We start from the raw sequence: 20,182 nt of genomic DNA, 5'->3' as shown, positions 1-20,182 counted from the left end.
ATTATGTCCTTTTATTGTTCAACAATTCAATCAAAAGTCAATCTTTTGTAAAAAGGTATTACTATAATTTACTATAAAGTCTCTTATGAAGTCTCCGTTTTTTAATCGCTTACCTTCTACGCTGGGCTGGTGCCCCTGTTGGGAGAGAACAGTACCAGCCCGGGGTACCTGCAGCACTTCCTCCTTCCGTCTTCTGTCGCGCACGCATGCGCAGTAGAGTGAAAAGCCGAACTTTAACAAAGAAGTCAGCTTTTCACTCTACTGCGCATGTGCCTGTCTGAAGTCCTTCCAAGAGCGAAGGCGGAAGGAGGAAGAGCTGCGCTACTGGTACCCCGGGTGCTGTTTTCTCCTAACAGGGGCACCAGCCCAGGGTACAAGGTAAGCGATTTAAGTCACTTGGGGGTGCCTAACATTTTGGGCTATTTTCACTGACCTTACATCCCCCTTCATTTATAAGCAGGACAATTTGCAAATAGCTCTCTACTGTATCTACCTTTGGATAAACAAACCCAGCCTTTAAGCAGCTCATTATCGAGGCTTCTCAGTGGACACTTAGGGGTCCATTCATTAAACCACAATTTTTTGGTGGTTAAAATCATGATTAGAAAAAATAGTAAAGGTCCCCATACACAAGCAGATCCGCTCGCTTGGCGATGTTGCCAAAAAAACAATACCAGACGATAAGGTGCTTCAAAACTAAAACTGAATAAAGCACACATTTACCACTGGAAACCATGCTTATGTCTATTAATATAGGTCTATAGCACCTACTAAATTTTGAATTTCACTTTCCCTGAGCCAACATTGTTTGCATTCTGAGTATCACATGCTGTCGAGGTTGCATTCCAAAAGTCATGAAATTTGCGGATCCGAACGTTCGTAAACGGCGCAAAAACCTTTCTGGCGTTTTAAACCTTCAGTGTATGATTTTTGACTCAAAGGCACTCGACAGATCCAACCTGGCCAAAATATAGTCACGATAACAAATCTTGAATGAATTCCGAAATGGTCGTAGTCTTTGTGAAAAATACAACTTTTCGTGGAAGTTAACGAAAACCACGAAAAAGTTGTGGAATTTAAACTTAATTATTGTGGGCATTACAAAAGTTCTATAACTTAGAAAAATTATGATTTTTTTCTCCAAAAAAAAAATTGTTGTTTAATGAATGGGCCCCTTGGTTTTAACAGCTCCTTTAAAGGGGAAGGAAAGGCTAAGTCACTTGGGGGTGCTAAAATGTTAAGCACCCCCAAGTGACTTGAATCGCTTACCTCGTACCCAGGGCTGGTGCCCCTGTTAGGAGAAAACCGCACCAGCCCGGGGCACCTGGGGCAATGCGCTTCCTCCTTCGTTTCGCTGCGACTCTGAGTCCGGCGCATGCGCAGTAGAGTGAAAAAGCCGACTTCTCTGTTAAAGTTCGGCTTTTCACTCTACTGCGCATGCGTGCTCAGCAAAGAAGGAAGGAGGAAGCGATCGCTGCTACCCCGGGCTGGTGCTGTTCTCTCCATACAGGGGCAGCAGCCCAGGGTAGAAGGTAAGTGATACAAGTCACTTGGGGGTGCCTAACATTTTGGCACCCCCAAGCGACTTAGCTTTTCCTTCTCGTTTAAGGGCGAAAAAGCTATTTAGTAGCAGCTACTTGTCATGGCTACAAAACGCCAGAAAATAACCTGCCATAGACAATACTGAGAATTGCCCCTGCTAAAACCTACGTAAAGACAATTATCAGTAAATTATTAGCATTGTCTATTTTTGTAGCAGTGGCAAGTAGCTCTGTGTGTCTTCATCCTAAAGTTTTTTGGAATCAGGAAGTACTGAGGGAAACTGGCTTCATAGTCTTATTTATCTTTGTGGTTAGTAAGTGAGAAGCTACAAACTGGTGAGCACTTTATGTGCAATACTGCACTACTAGCGAGATGCCACTAAGCAACACCTTTGGGTGGTTCGCAATCAGATGGCCCCGGGCAGGACAGGAGTTACAACATACAGATCATGCTTGATTTCAGAAAAGGTAGCAACCGTAGCTAAGGGTAAGTTCTAAGGTTGGCATACTGTGCTGTTTCTGTGATGCCCCTAGCAACATGAGTGGCTCACAGATCTTCCTGGATGTTAGGCAACTCTGGGGCAAAAACAACCCTTCAGCTCCATTACAATTACAGGCTGCTGCTACTAATAAAGGCAATAAACTGCACCACTGGTGTTAATGTGACCCCCTAGCAACCAACTGATCATTAGCTTTATATCAATTTGGTGCAAGTAAAGGTTAATGACTAATTACTGATTGGGTGCTGTAGCAGGTATGTGGTACACTGGTAAAATGGTAATAGCAAAACAATTTAAATACAACACAATGCTATATAATTTACACTCACGCCCAACCGCTAATTTAGGTTTAAGGGTGTAGACACTAAAAAATAATTTCTGGACATGTCTATAAAAAAATCTTACATAAAAAGTCCAATTAGGGACCGCCCCTGTACGTGACGTAGCAATGGAAAGATTGAGAATATTTTTATTTATATATTGGCAGTGGTTTTAGAACCACCACCGTAAAGTTATAAGGAACCAACTCCTGCTAACATTCACAGCCTTCACACTACCAGCCTGGGCTAAAGTACAAAAAATAAGAGAAAATTGCAACTAGTAAAAATTAACGTTACCATAGCAACACATTTATTGCGAGGCCTTTAGTCTTTCAGTTGCGCTTATTACGCTTTATACTGATACTGTAGCTGCCTTATACTATTCTGCGGCGTTACAAAGAAGCCTAATGTAAGTGGCAAGACCTACTTCCTAAGAAAGCTTTATCACTTCTCAGGTATGTTTCTAATACGCCATAGGTAAAGGGGCGGGTTAGTGACGACACGAGGCGGGGTCACGTGTGAGTGACGCTGCCGCACAGCGTTTCCGGTCTCTCTTTTTCAGTTCTTGTCCCCCACGGAGGGCTCTCAGCTTCTTCCGTCACCTCGTTATCTGTAGGCCCTCCGCCGCCGTTTTCTTCCAGCACCCCGCCATGTCCAACGTCGCGGACACAAAGCTGTACGACATCCTTGGGGTGGCCCCCGGTGCCAGCGAGAACGACTTAAAGAAGGTATGTGCGTGTGGCTGCTTGAAGAGCACACCGGCATTTTGAGGCCCTAGCGCTTTTGTGGAATAAACCCACAGAGGTGAGGGGTGGGAGGCAGGGGGAATTGGGATTGAAGAGATGGGGGTCAACGCAGTGTTGAAAAGGAGACCCCGTACTCGGCCCCTCCCCCATATTGTTATTTCTTAGCGGAGTCTTGTTACATGCAGGGCCAAGGCTGTATGTGATTAGCCTGTTGTAAATTGTAACCCGGACGCATTATCTGGCAGGAAGATAACATCCCCCATAATCAGTAGGGCAGCAGTGTCAAAAACGCACCTCTAAGATGAAATTTATCTAGGGATTTGGGAATTGCAGTTCAAGGACAACTGGGTGCCTAGACTTGCCGCCACCCTTAACTGTTTAACCATAATAGTATCCATCATCATCATCATCAAGCAGGTTCCATCTTGAAAACAGTTGCAGATTTTCTTGTTTTCTTTCTTGGATGTCCAGATTTCAGTGCAAAGATGTAGGCTCTTTTTATCTTTAGCAATGAATATCCCTCTCACTTTCTTAAGAATTCTACTCAAGGCATTGGACTGAAGTTATTATATGATAAAAAAAAATGAACTTTGCTAGATATTCATAACAGCCTTCTTGGGGCAGATATACCTGGGTTCCTCATAGTTTCAAAAAAACCACATTGGTTTTGGGTAGTACAGGTATGGGATCCCTTATCCGGAAACCCGATATCCAGAAAGCTCCGAATTAGGGAAAGCCTGTCTCCCATAGACTCCATTTTAATCAAATAATTCTGATTTTTAAAATTGATTTCCTTTTTCTCTGTAAAAATAAAACGGTGCTTTGTATTTGATCTCAACTAAGATATAATTACTCCTTACTGTATGTAAAATAATCATATTGGGTTTAATTAATGTTTTATTGATTTCTTAGTAGACTTAAGGTATGGAGATCCAAATTACGTAAAGACCCCTTATCCGGAATACCCTTGGTCCCGAGCATTCTGGATAATGGGTCCCATACCTGTAGTTTGGAAATCAGTGTTTGCCCACTGAGAGATGTCATAAACAAGTTACAGATCTGTTAGATCATGGTTATATTATATTACATTCTTTGTGGTAAATAATGTGTTAATTTAATTGCCATAGCACTGTTTTTACAGCAGTAAAGTTGGCCATACACTGGCAGATTTAAGATGCAAATTTGGGTCGTTCAGACCAATTCAGCAGTTCTGCCTTTGTGCCCACCCCCGACAGGCCTACCCAACCCAATATCTGGCCTAAAATTGGTCAGGTATTGAAAGGGCAGACATGATTTTCCCATCGGATCAGGGACCACATTGGCTCATTGATGCAATCCTCGATCCAACAGGTTCACTTCCCCTCGTTGTAATTCAATGGCCTTTAGATTACTCAATATCCCCCGCTTTAGGTAGGCATATAGGGGTTGTCCACCTTTACATTTTTTAGTATGTGGAACAGAGTGCAATTCTGAAACAATTTGCAATTAGTCTTCATTTTTTTTATACTATTTTTGTATTTTTAATTATGTAGTTTCATATTCAGCAGTGCCCAATTTTGGAATTTTAGCAACTATATGGTTGCTAGGGTCCAAATTACCCTTGCAGCCAGGCAGTGATTTGAATGAGAAACTGGAATATGAATAGGAGTGGGTCTGAATATGAAGATAAGCAATAAATAATTGTAAATTGTAGCCTCACAGCGCAATCGTTTATTGGCTTTTAGGGTCAGTGACCCCCTTTGTTAAAGAGTCAGAAAAGGAAAGCAAATAATACAAAAAGATAAAAAATGAGAACCAGTTTAAAAGTTACTAAGAACTGCCCATTCTATAACATACTAACCCCCATATGTAATTAAAGGCACTAAGCTTGCATATGTGCACTAACCCATAGCAACCAATAGGATGTTTGTTTTTAAACAGTTGACCAGTTAACGCTACCTGCCAATTGGTCGCAATGGGTTACTGCACCTGGGCCAACTTAGTGCCTTTTAACCCCATAAAAGTTAACTTAGAGTTTGCTTTTTGCCCCCCCAACTGTGGGACAACTAATGTATGAGTAATTATGAACCTAAGACCTCAAAGGCATTATTTGATCATAAGCAAATGTTGTTAATATTCTGGTAACTGTCAAATTTAACCTGGTTACATCCTTTAGTTATTTGTTGCATTTTTCTCCCATCTCCAAAAACTTGATCCCGTGGAACCGTGGCTCTTTTCTTTCTCCTTTTCTAATACTCTCAGATTAATGCTACCTGAAACTTGACTGTTATATATTCTGATATCCACTGTATAAAAATCAAAATTCAAATAAAAATTATTGAAAAGAAAAGTTAACTTAAAGTTAAACCACCCCTTTAAAGGGGTTGATAACAAGTTTAATGAATAAGGATTGTGCTGGGCATATGAAAAATTATTATTTATATAGCACCGTCAATTCGTGCAGCGCTTTACAGAATGAGGTACATAAGACAAAGCAGTTAACATTTACTTATAGAAAATTCACAAAAAATGGTTTACAGCAGAGATCCCCAACCTTTTATACCCGTAGTCCCCAATCTTTTATACCCGTGAACCACATTTAAATGGAATAAGTGTTGGAGAGCAACACAAGCATGGAAAATGTTCCTAGGTGTGCCAATAAGAACTATAATTGCCTACTCAATAGCCCCTATGTGGGCTGGCAGCCTATAGAAGGCTCTGTTTGGCATTATACTTGGTTTTTATGCAACCAAAACATGCCTCCAACCCAGGAATTCAAAATTAAGCACCTGTTTTGTGGCCCCTGGGAGCAACATCCAAGGGGTTGGGGGGGCAACATGTTTCTCACGAACCACTGGTTTACATTTGGATAAGGATTGGAGGCTACAGGGGGAGGGCCCTGCTCACAAGTAAAAGAAAATTGCATTAGCTGTGCATGGGTAATCCCTCCTGTATAATGAACTCATGCTTATATGTTAACCATAACTGTTACACCAAAGGGCTAAATAGGGTTTGTGCTCTTGTAATTAAATGATCTACCTCACAAGAACCAAACATCAGATAATATATCTTAGATGATTTAGCTCCACGACTTTTACAAAATAGTGTTACCCATATGGGGCTATCAAGACTTCAAGTATCAATGTCAAAAATGTGTGGGTGTTTTAAGTTTGTATATTTACGGTAATTGAATAGTTGAATATTTGAGTGCCAAGAATATAGCTATTTCTTGACAAAAAATATTTTTTGAGCAGCTTTCATTCTATATTCATGTAGAGCCATGAATTACATTTGACTTCTTTATTTACCTGTGTAAGAACAAACCTATTGTATTCTTCTCCTATTTTGTTATGTAAATATGCCTTTTTGCAATTTACAGCTGGATTGGATTCCCCACTGTCTACACAGCTGCCTCTATTTATAAAATAAAAAACAAACCTACATTGTGCATTCTATTTCAATGCTTATAAACTGTCATTTTTAATAATGATCTTTTAGGAAGTATAATTATAAGAGCAATGTATAATTAACATTGAATATCCTCTTGATTATGAAAAATATTTCAGTGATAGTTTCATCATAGCTAAAATATTACAATGACTTCATCATAATCTCTATAATTTCTATTGGGTTACTGTGATGGGGTTCTGAATTCAATCCCAGCCAGGGCGCTGTCTGTTTGTATGTTCTCCCTGTGTCTGCGTCAGTTTCCTCCCACACCAGAAACATACAGGCAGATAAATTGCCTTTTGACTAAATTGACCATACTGTGTGTGAATTGGACCTTAGATTGTAAGCTTCTCTGGGGGTCAGGGACAGATGTGAATGATGAATAATCTCTGTAAAGCGCTGCAGAAATATGTTGGCACTATATAAATAATTGAAAATAGTTACTAGCTTTTTCAAATGCAATTTGGTAATATGTTATAGGCAAGAATATCAGATTAGCAGATCTTTGCTCAACCTTGGGTTCCTCACGTTGTAGAGACGATTGCTATTTATTTGGCAAAATACATCATAGATGCAGTGACCCAAATTGAAACTTTTTGAAAAAAGAGGGAAATTGTGATACAAGCTTCTCAAAACAGTCCTTGTCTCTGCATGTGCTTTTCTCTTTACTGAGACTAAAGGGTGTTGGGTCACTGTTCTCTGTTCTAGTTTTAGCAGCGGTACATTTGGAAGGGACTTGTTACTTAGATTTTAAGCTCTATGGGACAGGGATCTCCTTCCCACTGTTTCTCATACCACATGACAATCTGTGTATTTATTATAATGTGTCCTCCCTGTGTGTACTGTTGTACATTGTAAGACTGTACAGTGCTGCTTATTCTTGTAGTGCTTTATAAATGTTATTGATACATACATACATGGGTTTAGTTTAGTTCACACTTGCCCTTTTTCAGCAGCTCATATCTGGCCAGTCAGATTACTGTTTCATATTTACGTTTTGAGGTCCAGAAGGGCAACATACTAATTAAGGTTGAAAAAAGACAGACCAGACCATCAGGTTCAAATTTTTGTCTGAATAAAAGCTGCCTAATTGCTAGCTGATCCAGAGAAAGGCAAAAAACTAAAGTCTCCAATTTACCTCAATGAGGGAACACAATTCAGAAGCTAATTAATTTCATTAACTCTATTTTTTTCCCCATTGCCAACCCTTTAATTGCTTATTAGCTGAACAGTTTTCATATAATCATGTTCTGAAAATTATATATATCTTTATTTTTAACCAAAAATATATATGAAGGAGCGTTGGAAAGAGGACTCAATATACTATGGGATACATTTTCTTTTAGTAAAAAAAAAACAAAAGATGAATTCCATTAATCATTTTCCCATATCAATAAGCAGTTTGAGTAAGATAAATGGCCCTGAAGGTATTGTTTTCTATTGCATTTGTACATAGGAAAATATAAAGAAATATTTGTTTTCAAAATGAATGTTATTGGTACAAATATTTAAATGTTATTGATGTTTATGACAATGGTACTACCACACCTCAGCGTCGACTAATTTACGTAGCGAAAACTCGCGAGTGATTATTCCCAGCGACTTCTATTCTACCCTATGGCAGAAAGGTCTCTGTGATTAGTCGCCGCGTTGGACTTCCTTAAAAGTCACCGTGACTTATCACCCCATGTGTCTTTGTCTTAAAGGAGAAGGAAAGGCTAATAAAGAGTTAATCTCAAGCTGCAGGCATACCTTCAGTTGTCTCAATAGTGCCCTTAAGTCTCCCCATATTTATCCCCTTCAGATGATCAGGAAGAAAAAACGCTTAGCTGTGTAAAGAAAGTTCCCATAATGCCTCGCTCCTGCACAGACACCCAGACCAAGTGAACATGCTCAGTTAGTAAGACTGAGTCAGCTTCCTGCTGATTGGCTCAGATCCACATTCCTAAGGGGGGGGGTGAGTTCTTAAGGTGGCCATACACGCACCGATATTATCGTACGAAACCTCGTTTCGTACGATAATCGGTGCGTGTATGGCATGTCGGCGAGTCGACCGATATCGCAGGAAGCTGCCGATATCGGACGACTCGCCGATCGGACAAGTTTGAAAATTTTGATCGGGCGCCATAGAAGGCGCCTGACCAAAATTCTCACTTCAGAGCTGAATCGGCAGAAGGAGGTAGAAATCCTATTGTTTCTACCTCCTTACCTGCCGATTCAGTCCTGAATGGTGTGTGGCGGATCTTACGATGTTTCGTGCGACCGATGGTCGCACGAAACATCGTCGGATCGCCACGTGTATGGCCACCTTTAGCATTCTTGAGGGAGGGGGCAGCAGGAAAGAGAGGAAGCAAAGAGCTCTGTGTCTCTGGCAGAGGAAAACAGACACAACTAAGCTTTTGACAGAGAAGTCAGTGCAGCATTTTTGTGAGTGCTTATGGCTGTATTTACATAGACCTTTCTGATAAAGCTTACTTAGTTTTTACCTTTCCTTTAACACCGGTCACTGTTTTAGTAGAGTTTAATGTTAAATAATAAAGGTTTATTCTTTATTAATTTTATTAATCTTTGAAATGACTCCTCACAGCCCCCAGAATAGCATACCTTTCTCCCTGCTACACAGTGCAATCCGCTCATTTTGTGAGGTCGCCAAATGAGCAGATATGCCCATCTATGGTGGGCAATATCGTGTTAATTCAGTCATTCGGCCCTAGGGCCCAACAGTCAAATTAAAATGGCGGGTATTTGGGCCGTTGGACAGAGGGCCACATCGATGAGCCGATGTGGCCTCTGATCTGACAGAAAATTCAAACCTGCCCAATTTTAGGCCAGATATCTGTCGGGAATGCCTGTTGATGGTGCCCATACACTGGCAGATAAGCTGCTGAATCTGTCTGAAGTCTGCCTGTGTACAGCCACCTTTACTAGGATTTTTTCCTGCAGTGTGAAATGCACTTGATGCCATTCATTGTCATTCGTTTTGGCTTGGTTGTAGTTGGAAAAAAAAACATATTGGCAAAAAAAAAACCCAGAAGTGACTTTACTGTAAAGCACATGAAATATTACACCACATAGCAGAGACTATTGAAAATATAGAAAATGAAGTGCACAATAAGTGAGGCTAGGCTTAGAAGTGCATGCAAATGTTTCTGCCTGGCCCATACAGGTTGTTGTAGGCACCATTGGTAGTAAATCCTCCCACCACCATTTGCACATGGAGGAAGCTTTGTGTGACATTGGAAAAACAAAGTGAGGCGTATGCCTTCCCATTGGCAATTCACTTTATTGCGGGTGGGAAGCCTAAAGGGCTTTTATATGCTTCAATTTTCCTACTGAATTTTGCTTTGTATAAGGAATATAACACAACTTTTATTGCATATTATGTTTTCGGGGGTAATACAATTATCTGAGTTAGTATTTGGTCTAGTAGGAAAGAGTCCTGTTTCTTTCACACAGGTGGCTAGCTAACTGCTTATTTGTTGATATTTCCTAGACCTGAAAAGTGTTAGTACCAAAAGCAACATTTAGTTCATTAACCATTAATGTTCTGAAGAATGCTTTTCTTTCTGTCTCAGTTAATAGGATTTTTATCAAACTATAATGTAGTCTTTTTCTGTTATGCAATAAAGTGCTGGATTAGATAAATAAATCTCTTTAAATCTATATATTTTTACTTTTTATATATTTATAAATTATTAATTGTTTTTTTTTTTTCTTTCTCCATGCTAGGCATACCGCAAATTGGCTAAGGAATATCACCCTGACAAGAACCCAAATGCAGGAGATAAGGTAACCATTTACTTAAGACACTAATATCTGTTTGATGTTATATTGCCACTAAAAACGTCACTGGGTTTTCACATAAAATTCATTTAATGCTATGTGTCAATATCCGGGTTTTTTTTGTTTTTTTTTCTTTTCTTAAATGCTTCTTTTTTCCTTCCTTACAGTTCAAAGAAATAAGTTTTGCTTATGAAGTACTGTCCAATCCAGAAAAACGTGAACTATACGATCGATATGGAGAACAGGGTCTACGTGAAGGCAGCGGGGGGAGCGGAATGGACGATATATTTTCACACATATTCGGCGGTGGTCTCTTTGGGTTCATGGGTGGTCAAAGTCGTAGTCGCAATGGAAGAAGGAGAGGAGAAGACATGATGCATCCACTTAAGTGAGTATCTGTAGCTGGAATTTATTTTATATATAATACAGTTCATCTATGCAGTCAATGTTTGCCATTTTTTTCATTTTCATATAATAGGCTTAAGATGATCTGACAGACTAATTACTTGTGGTCTTGGACCTAGTGACTGAATAACAAGCTGTTTGGCTATACATTGCAATAGCCAGATTGTATTTGTGCAAGTAGTTGTTTTACATGCTTATTTATGTATATATATATTTTTTTTTTTATTATGACAGGGTGTCTTTAGAAGATTTATACAATGGCAAGACGACCAAACTTCAGCTTAGCAAGAATGTTCTGTGTAGCTCCTGTAATGGGTATGTTGTGCTTTACTGATATGTTTACCTATTTATATGTATGCTTTGCAAGTACCGTCACTAAGAAGTGCTCATGCATTTAGTCTTTACTCAGTTGTTTTTCTTTCTCATTGTCAGGTTTATTTCAATATCAGGTAATTTTATAGGGTACAGTATTATAGAATGGCATTTAACTGGATAAAATCTGGTAAATGGAAATGTTAGTTAACGCTGAGCTGAGTGTTTTCACTAGCATTTAGGCCTGTTTTTTCTCTGTCATATCCAACAAAATCTAAAACTTTTCCAAAAAATATTTACTGGATGGTAAAATACAGCAGCACTTAAAGGAAAACAATGTAGATCTCTAAAAATACTTTAGTAGTATGTGCTATTGGCTAATCCTAATTAGAAAATTACCATTTTAAGAGTTAAGGGCCGCCTCCTGGGATCATAGGATTCACAGTGCACACAAACAAGTCAAGGCACACATACATGCTAGGCCACATCAGCCAATTAATGAACACAGTTTTGTCTTTTTCTTTCGCACTTCTTGCTACAGTTAGCTGCATTATTTCCTGTCATGTGATCTTTGAGGGATCACACAGCCCATCACTGAGGGGCAGATTTATGAAATCACGAGTTTGAATCCCGAATGGAAAAATTCAGATTGGATACGAAAATTTCTGAAGATCGCAAACATCACGAAAATGCTTACGAAAAGATCGTATGTCACGATAATATCGTATTGGCGATCCAACTGTCACAATTTTCATACCGAACGATTGTAAACAGTGGGAAAACCTTTCTGATTTTTTTCATGCAAGCATACGAAAAAGTCGTGCAAGCGTCGAAAAAGTCGTCGAAAATACGCTTGGAGCCTTCGTGCATTAGTAAATCTGCCCCTAAATGTTGGATCAAGGGAAAGGATGTCAAAGGGCAGTATTTACTGATATATTCCAGTTTGAGATTTTTTTAAATATTTAATATTATGTTAAGTGACCTATTTGTTTGTTAAATATTCATCCTGGGGGTATAGTTTTCCTTTAAATCTACATCAGCAACTATGTTTTGGCCTTGCAGTCCCACAAGCAATGATAAGCTTCAGTTCCCTCTTAGGTCAGCCTAGCTGCTGATCGGTTTCTATCGTAATAAGCAAAAAAAAAAAAGGTTTTTGTTGAGCATGTTATTTAACCTTGTTTAGCACTTGTTCAGGATTCAGATTTCAGAGTCCTAATTGGCTAAATTTAATCTCATCCATTGATGGCATGTTACTTTGAAGCTATGGCTAACTGAATCTGTCTGTTTTGGTTGTGGGGAATGCAAATTTCTTTTATAACCTTTAAAAGTGCTCAAATACAGACATTAAAATTACGGTTGGGACTCTGTATTTCACTGAATCTTTTATGGAGTATTGTGTTTTCTTTTAGGCAAGGTGGTAAAACTGGTGCAGTTCAGAAGTGCTCAGCTTGCAGAGGCCGGGGTGTCCGTGTCATGATAAGACAGCTGGCTCCTGGCATGGTACAACAGATGCAGTCTGTGTGCTCAGACTGCAATGGTGAAGGTAAAATATCTCCATCTTGAAGTGTCCTTTGTAGAGTATGAAATACTGTTCCATCTCATGTATGGTTCTTGTTGTTTTTGGATGATAGATTATCAGGTTTGGCATTTCAAGTACTCTGATAACCAAACAACCGCCACAGGCCCAAATATTGTTGCAGGTCTGTGGCAGCTGGTTTAGATTGCTAGCATAGACATGCTTGTAGCTATTAAGGGGTGGAGTTATTTTCAAAAGGGATCAGCAACACTGCTCCTCAGTCCTCCCCCCTATTCTTTAGTGCTGATTACGTCAATCGTATTGCGGGCTCAGGCCACTACAAGCGCTTCGTGTGTATGCTCCAGCTTAAGATCTAGGAAACACTGGGGCTTTAGGCTGATTCGCCAGGTTTAACTGCTTTTGTATGCACCCCCCAAGTGATGTCTGGCCAGAAAATTTTGTACTTGGATTTAATTTTTGTACTGTTCACAAACAAATTAAATCTATTATAAGGTTAAAGGAAAAATAAAGTCAAAGTCACTTGGGGGTGCCAAAATGTTAGGCACCCCCAAGTGACTTTGACCGCCTACCTTTTACCCCGGGCTGGTGCCCCTGTGAGGAAGGAACAGCACCAGCCCGGGGCACCTGGAGCGCAGCGCTTCCGTCTTCCTGGCTTCCTTTTCCTGAGTGCCAGCGGTGGGCGCATGCGCAGTAGAGTGAAAAGCCGACTTTAACATTTAAGTTCGGCTTTTCACTCTACTGCGCATGCGCGCGCAGCGAATCAGGAAAAGGAAGCGCCGGCAGCTACCCCGGGCTGGTGCTGTTCCTTCCTCACAGGGGCACCAGCCCGGGGTAAAAGGTAGGCGGTCAAAGTCACTTGGGGGTGCCTAACATTTTGGCACCCCCAAGTGACTTTGACTTTCGTTTCCCTTTAAGTCTCTTTCTGCCTTGTAGATTTTCTACATTATCTACCATGTCAAACTATTGTATGTATTTGTTTTTTAGGAGAAGTAATTAATGAAAAAGACCGTTGTAAAAAATGTGAAGGCAAGAAAGTGGTTAAAGAAGTTAAGATTATAGAAGTTCATGTTGACAAAGGCATGAAACATGGTCAAAGAATCACATTCAGTGGGGAAGCAGACCAAGCTCCTGGAGTAGAGCCTGGAGATATTGTTCTAGTTCTACAGGAAAAGGAGCATGAGGTAAAGTGCAAGCAGTTTTAAATCATGACTAGTTACTCTTCAAAAACCTTCCTAATTACCTTCCTTTTTTTTTTTTTTTTTTTTTTTTTTAGGTTTTCCAAAGGGATGGAAATGATTTGCACATGACACACAGGATTGGACTTGTTGAAGCCCTGTGTGGCTTTCAGTTCACATTTAAGCATCTTGATGCTCGTCAGATTGTTGTCAAATATCCTCCAGGCAAAGTTATTGAGCCAGGTAAATCTTTTTTTTTTTTTGTCTCTGGTGAGCAGCAGTTATTTTAAATCTGTATACTTTAGGGTTACTAATCCTTTTGTTTGGTCATGACTTTTACACTCTGGAGAACCTATGTAATATTTAGAGGTGATGAGATTTTTGTATTTATCTCAGATTTCACTATGCAAATTAGGCAGTTAGATTTAGGTTGCTATTCAGCCAAATATTTTGTAAAAGGCTACTGCATTTAGCCAGATGCACAGTTTACGAATCATCAGTAGGGTATCGCTGTTCTAATATGAGCAGCATTTTTCCTCTTTGCCAGAATATCAAAAAGATGGGTTTAGCATTAGAATTGTTACTTCAAACCTTAAATATCTTATGCATAGTTGATGAGAATTTTGCATTTGTGTTGTATTTTATTGATTTAAAAAACATGGATTTAGTCTACTTTTAAACCCTGATTGTTAAACTGACCTCTTACCTTTTATACACAGGCTCTGTTCGTGTCGTTCGAGGTGAAGGGATGCCACAGTATCGCAACCCTTTTGAAAAAGGTGATCTCTTCATCAAATTTGATGTTATTTTTCCAGAAAACAACTGGATTAACCCAGACAAGCTTACAGTGAGTATTTGTGTCATTATTTTAATTAGTAGTTTGATGCTCTTGGAAAGTTAACTTTTTTCAATGCTTGACTGTTGTATGCTGATCCTCGGGCTTTCTGTTTGATTGCCCAAGTGTTTGTATGTCATTTGGACTGATGTTTAATCAGGCATGTGGATGGCCACAGACTAGTGCAGTTCAATTATTCTGTTTTGTGAGCTATTTGAAAAGATCATGGTTTTTAATAAACATCCATAGGAACCTTTTATTTAATGATTCCCGATAAAAAATACTTATGTGGACCAAAACACTGGATATACAGTGATGTGAAGTAAAACTGTATTATTGGACAGATCAGTATTTTCTATATAGACACCCTGGGGACCTTGCCTAGGGCTGCAGTTTTGAAGAGGTGGCCTACATATGTGTATATATACCATAAAATATGCTGGATACTTACTGTAAAATCCAGCAGAGCTACCCCTCTTCAATCTGTTTGGTACATGCCCATATGCACATTCAGAAAGGAAAGGTGGAGTAGGTATGCTGCACTGTGTATAAATACAGTGCTGTAGCTGGTCACTTGTAAATTTTTGGTCACCCTGGTTCAGGTATATGTTTAATGTCTTAATTGAAACAGAAGTTAACATAAACTCTACAGGAAACAAACTTTACCATGAACTGTTTCTCTAAATGTATATGCTCATTTTGCTTGCTTGGTTTTAACAGTTTAAATACAAGATAAAACAAAGTGGTATGTAAAAAATATTGAGCACTCTTGTTAGTTTGTCCTTAGTGACATCCCTTTTGACAGAAATTATAGGCTTCAAATTAGTGTGTTAGCAGTTTTTTTTTTTCTCTTCCTCCTTGCAGAAAAATTCTATTTTAGAAACCCATAAGCATAATAACTCTACCCCAATTTAGAAGGTTTCTCCCTTCAAGAGCATCATTTGGTGATTGTAGGCACAAGGTGGTTGCTTTTTTTCCCCTTAATTTCATTGGACCACTTGATTTAAAAATAGCTCTGGCTCATTTATATGTTGCATAACATCTTTCATATGTCGAATTCTATAATAGGTTTGCATATAAAGCTTCCTTCTAATAAGTTTTCCCTTGAGAAAAAGTGTCATGCACGGCACCCCACCAGTTCGATTTTGGCTAAATCTTGCTGTGGTATGGGGGCTCCATACATAACTATGTAGTCTGTAAATAGCTCTTTTGGAGATTATTTTGGGCTTCTCAATCTTATCTTGACTTCCAACTTCCATTTTTGAATGACATTTTTAATAGGTGCAAACTTTCTGCCTGCAAGTTCTTAGGGCAGCGATACATGGTATGATTTGTCACTCTTGTTTTCTTGCAGCTACAAAATACTAGAAAATATCTTGAGAATTTTCTCTGCTAAAACACTCAAATCACTGATTTCTCAAAAATGCCTCTGTATATTTTAGAGCGATTATGCAATTTAAGTGTTTGATGTTGATACAATTCTCAGTTTTGCCTATGGCAGGGTATTTTCCAGTGTTTTGTGGCCACAACAAAATGCGGGGACAAATGGCACCATGTGTCATTGCCCTTTTCCTATGCATTTTTTCAAATCCTCTGTAATCTGCCTGTAGAAGCTTACTGCCTAAGAAGCCTATGGTTGTTGACTGTAAGCTCAACACCCTGAGAGCATCAGAGAATTTTATAACTCAAGATAAGATTAATTGATTTATAAGGCTTAATCCCAGTCACGTGAACTCAAGTACTGAGACCTTCGAGAAAGAAAAGAAAATAATGCTAGCTACTATTTTTGCATATGCTGCATTTTGTGTAAGTATTTTCCAGTTGTTCACTTCCGCAAATAGAAATCGGTATAGTCTTTGCTTGTTCTCTGCAGAATGCTAACTTCTCACTAAAAATGTTAACATGGTTTGATGAAAGCAGCATGGTGCTACCACAAAGTGACTAGCCATCTTATTAAAATAGAAGAAAGAACTTTTTTTTGTTTTTTTTTTTACCAATATCAAATGTAATAAATACATATATATTTTTTTGTAATGTGTTAATGAAAACAATCTTTTCAGCTTTCCAGCTTCAGCAGGGTGTGTATAAATTGCAGTCGGAACATGCAAACATACAAGTTATAGCTGATGTGATATTTTCTATGAATTCTGGTGTATTTATGTATGTATGTATTAATTTTTATTTATTTTTTTGTTTCTCTATAGGAACTTGAGGATCTTCTTCCATCTAGACCAGAAGCCCCCGCAGTATCTGGTGAAACAGAGGAAGTAGACCTGCAAGAATTTGATAATACTCGAGGATCTTCAGGTGGCCAGAGACGTGAAGCTTATAATGATAGTTCTGATGATGAGAGCAGCCACCATGGCCCGGGAGTACAGTGTGCACACCAGTAAATATTTGGGGTGAAAAAAGTTACACAGATGGATTTTCTTTCAAATTTTGCCTGGTTTTTGTTTCTGCAATCTGGCTGAATTGCCCAAACAATCAATATCTGATGGACATTTTTGTTGCTGTATGTGTACCTTTTTAATTGGTTCTATAGTATTTACAGAGTGTATAATTTAAACTAACCATAAAGCTTACATGCAGTTTTGACTGTTCCATAGCAAAATAAAACACTCAAAAGAAAGAAAGGCACAAGACTTTAATTTTTGGTCTTGGTATCCCATGCTTGATTTTTACCTGTTTATGTAGATTTTACGTTTCATATTTTAAATTCATACATTGTAAAAAGAAAAAACATGTACAATTTTGTCCTGGCGCGTTTGTATTTGGCTGCACTTGCATAAGCTGCTACAAATAGAATAAATAATTTCATAACCTGTATCTATCTGAGATGCACGGTAATTATGTTGGTCTTGCACAGTGAGTTTGGGGTAGAAATGGGTGTATGCTGGGAGAAGAGAAAAATATGGTCAGTTTCTTTTATCCTTGTCAACAGTTTCTCAAATTAAATAAAAAAAAAAAACTTGGTGTGTAATTTTCCAAATATTTCTTAATTTCTCAAAGAAATAAAAAGATGATATAATATATATTTTATAAAATAAATCAATTGGTTCAGAAGGGAAGTGCTAGAACAGGATCATCATTTTGGATTGATAAAGCATTGCTTGATATTTTTTTGCTGCCTATATGAAATTGCCTCCTGTGCAGATGACCGCACTGAAATACTTGAAAAATACTGTAAACTGACATACATGTCAAGATTTTAGTCTTCCTCCGATTGAAATTGTAGGGTTAAAGTACTTAAATAATAATAAATAATAAATTGCCAGACAACAATCATACGAAAGTGTCTTCCTGGAAATGCATTGTAGGTCCCCCAAGGATATAGTCAGATGCACAGATATTACCATTATCCGACCGTAATTTTCTAACCTTGCCAGTTGGTTGAACAGAGGTATGATAATTCAGAGCCCACACACATTTGTACATTTATATCAGCGTGTATGGCCCAGCTTTAGTCCCACCCTGTGTGTCTCTTCTCTTGGCTGGTTACACTGTAGGTATCCACATGCCTTCCTTTTAGCCCTTCTCCACCTAACCATGATGTTTCCTCTGCTGTCCTTGATTCATCTGTGCCATAAAGCATTTCTACTGGCCAGGTGGCAGCCCTAAATAATGTTAATAGGAGCCATGATAAAAATAAAGGAAGGCTAGTATTTATTTTCTCCAGAAAAGGTGGCAACCCTGTCTGTTACAGTCTCTCTGCTCATGTCAGAGAAGCTGTAGCTTTTTTCTGGAGTGCTGTTGTGCCCAATTTAAAGTTTAGAGGAGAGTTGCAGTTTCACCATGCAGAAACACATTTGATCAGGCTAGAAGCAGGGAGACAGGCGGTGGGACTTGGGCTGCTATTGTAAAGTTCTAGTTGTCACACTTTTCACCTCCTGTAAAAGAAAGGACACGCCCACCCCCTCGCATGTGATCCACCAAAAGCGAGAAATGATGTGAACCAGACTTGGAAAACTTTTAGAGCAGTTGCGTCTGATTTACAGAGAATTGCCATTGCATCCATTCTGATGCTATGACCTCAATTGTGTCAGGCCCAATAACCCCTTGCAACAATGCTGCAGTATGGGAGAAACATACCGCAGTTGTGCTCTAAATTGTACTATATATCCAAAAAGGACTCCTGTCTTTATACAATATAATGACTTATGTAAGTAGCTGCAATTCCACTTACATAACCTCCATTCTATTTACCTTGTGTTCTATAAATCACCAGGATTACCAGACCTATGACTTAGGACAAGGGCCGGAAAATAGGGTTTTGGTTTTTTTTTAAGTCGCTCTCCACTCAATGTAGCTACTGCATTCAGGCAGACAGTGTCAGCAAAGCTACACACTGGAGTGTATAGGAGCAGATCTGCTTCTCTATGCCCGTCTACAAAATGCAGAAGGAGAGAAGTGGACCCTACACTTAGGGGCAGATTTATCAAAGTACAATTTTCGTACCTTTAAAAAGCACAATACAAAAAATTGTATTAAAGGACATGTAAACCCCACACGCAAAAATGTAATCAGTGAACAGCCTCTTTGAAATCTTTCAATACCTGCCACACTGGTTGTCCAGAGGTTAATAGTAAGGCTGCAGCATCTCCTTAATCACTTAGATTTCCTTCTCCTCCTGTAACCCACTCAACCCCTCCCTCAGGAATTTGCTTTGGCTGTTGGCTTGTGGGCATGCTCAGTTGTTCTAAGCTCAGATTACTAAACACACCCTCCAGTCTAGCAGCCAGTAAAGAGATGGCATTGCTGGTTCCCATAGAAACTCAGCTCCAGCTGTCTGCTTCAGTTTTTTTCTACTTTGTCTTGAGCTCAGCTCAAACAAAGCAGAACTTTTATCAGAGACAGTTGTGCCTGTGTGAGCCTGTATTATTAATGAAACGTATGCTGAATAAGGGTCTGTGTGTGTAGGCTGTTTGCAGATTTAAATGTATCTGATTATGTATCAGAGGAAAAATGGCCACCGGATGAAAGCTGCTATTTGCTTTAGGAAAATGTGATGGTGCTGGCAAAGGGAGGGGATATATGCAGTACAAATGAAGCCATTTGGCTGGGGAAGATGTGCCCAACTTACATACATTGTAGGCAAATGTAGGCTTTACATATCCTTTAAATACATTTTATTTGTATTGTGCTTTTTAAAGTATGAAAAATTTGTATCTTATAATATCCGAAAAAGTAAGATTTTTTTCATATCTGACCAATTGTAAACTGTAGGAAAACCTTTGACTTTGAACCTTCTGTGCATGATTTTGGAAGCCTCCCATAGGACTCAATGGCTCCAACCTGGCCCAAGGAAAGTGACAATACCAAAGCTTTAATGAATCAAACTTTTGTACTCAGCGTGACAATGATTTTGTTGCGCTTTTTGACGCAAAGTACAAAAGTGTCACAAAAAAAATACACAAAAGTTGTAAAAAAATACGAATTTTTTGTATTCGGACCGGTCGTACTTTGATGAATGTGCCCCTTAGGGTGTTTTTGCCCTAACAACCACTCTTGCCCTCATTCTAAACTATTTCAGAGACCCACATACAATAAACCATTTTAAACATAGATTTTATTAATAGAAAAATAACCACTTAGGAGTGCT

At 38.9% G+C, this 20,182-nt stretch overlaps 1 protein-coding gene across 1 annotated transcript; it reads left to right on the top strand.

Annotated features, from left to right (window-relative positions):
* Positions 1-2,945: 2,945 nt before the first annotated feature.
* On the top strand, positions 2,946-17,551 carry dnaja2 (DnaJ heat shock protein family (Hsp40) member A2). Its single transcript, NM_001004807.1, has 9 exons — positions 2,946-3,089; positions 10,266-10,325; positions 10,487-10,707; positions 10,959-11,039; positions 12,446-12,579; positions 13,558-13,754; positions 13,847-13,991; positions 14,468-14,595; positions 16,788-17,551. Exons 1-9 carry the CDS (start codon positions 3,012-3,014, stop codon positions 16,974-16,976), a joined length of 1,233 nt encoding a protein of 410 aa, NP_001004807.1. The 5' UTR covers positions 2,946-3,011; the 3' UTR covers positions 16,977-17,551.
* The last annotated feature ends 2,631 nt before the right edge of the window (positions 17,552-20,182 follow it).

Source organism: Xenopus tropicalis, chromosome 4, assembly GCF_000004195.4.
Source record: "Xenopus tropicalis strain Nigerian chromosome 4, UCB_Xtro_10.0, whole genome shotgun sequence".
Taxonomy (NCBI): Eukaryota; Metazoa; Chordata; class Amphibia; order Anura; family Pipidae; genus Xenopus; species Xenopus tropicalis.
The sequence above is the reverse complement of the archived record's forward strand: the minus strand, read 5'-3'. Positions and strand labels throughout refer to the sequence as shown.

Excerpts from the sequence above, each read along its gene's own strand:
- dnaja2 (NM_001004807.1), top strand. The coding sequence starts at position 3,012 with ATGTCCAACGTCGCGGACACAAAGCTGTACGACATCCTTGGGGTGGCC. Across the intron at positions 3,090-10,265 it reads GCGAGAACGACTTAAAGAAG|GCATACCGCAAATTGGCTAA; the intron begins GTATGTGCGTGT and ends TCTCCATGCTAG. Across the intron at positions 13,992-14,467 it reads AGGCAAAGTTATTGAGCCAG|GCTCTGTTCGTGTCGTTCGA; the intron begins GTAAATCTTTTT and ends TTTTATACACAG.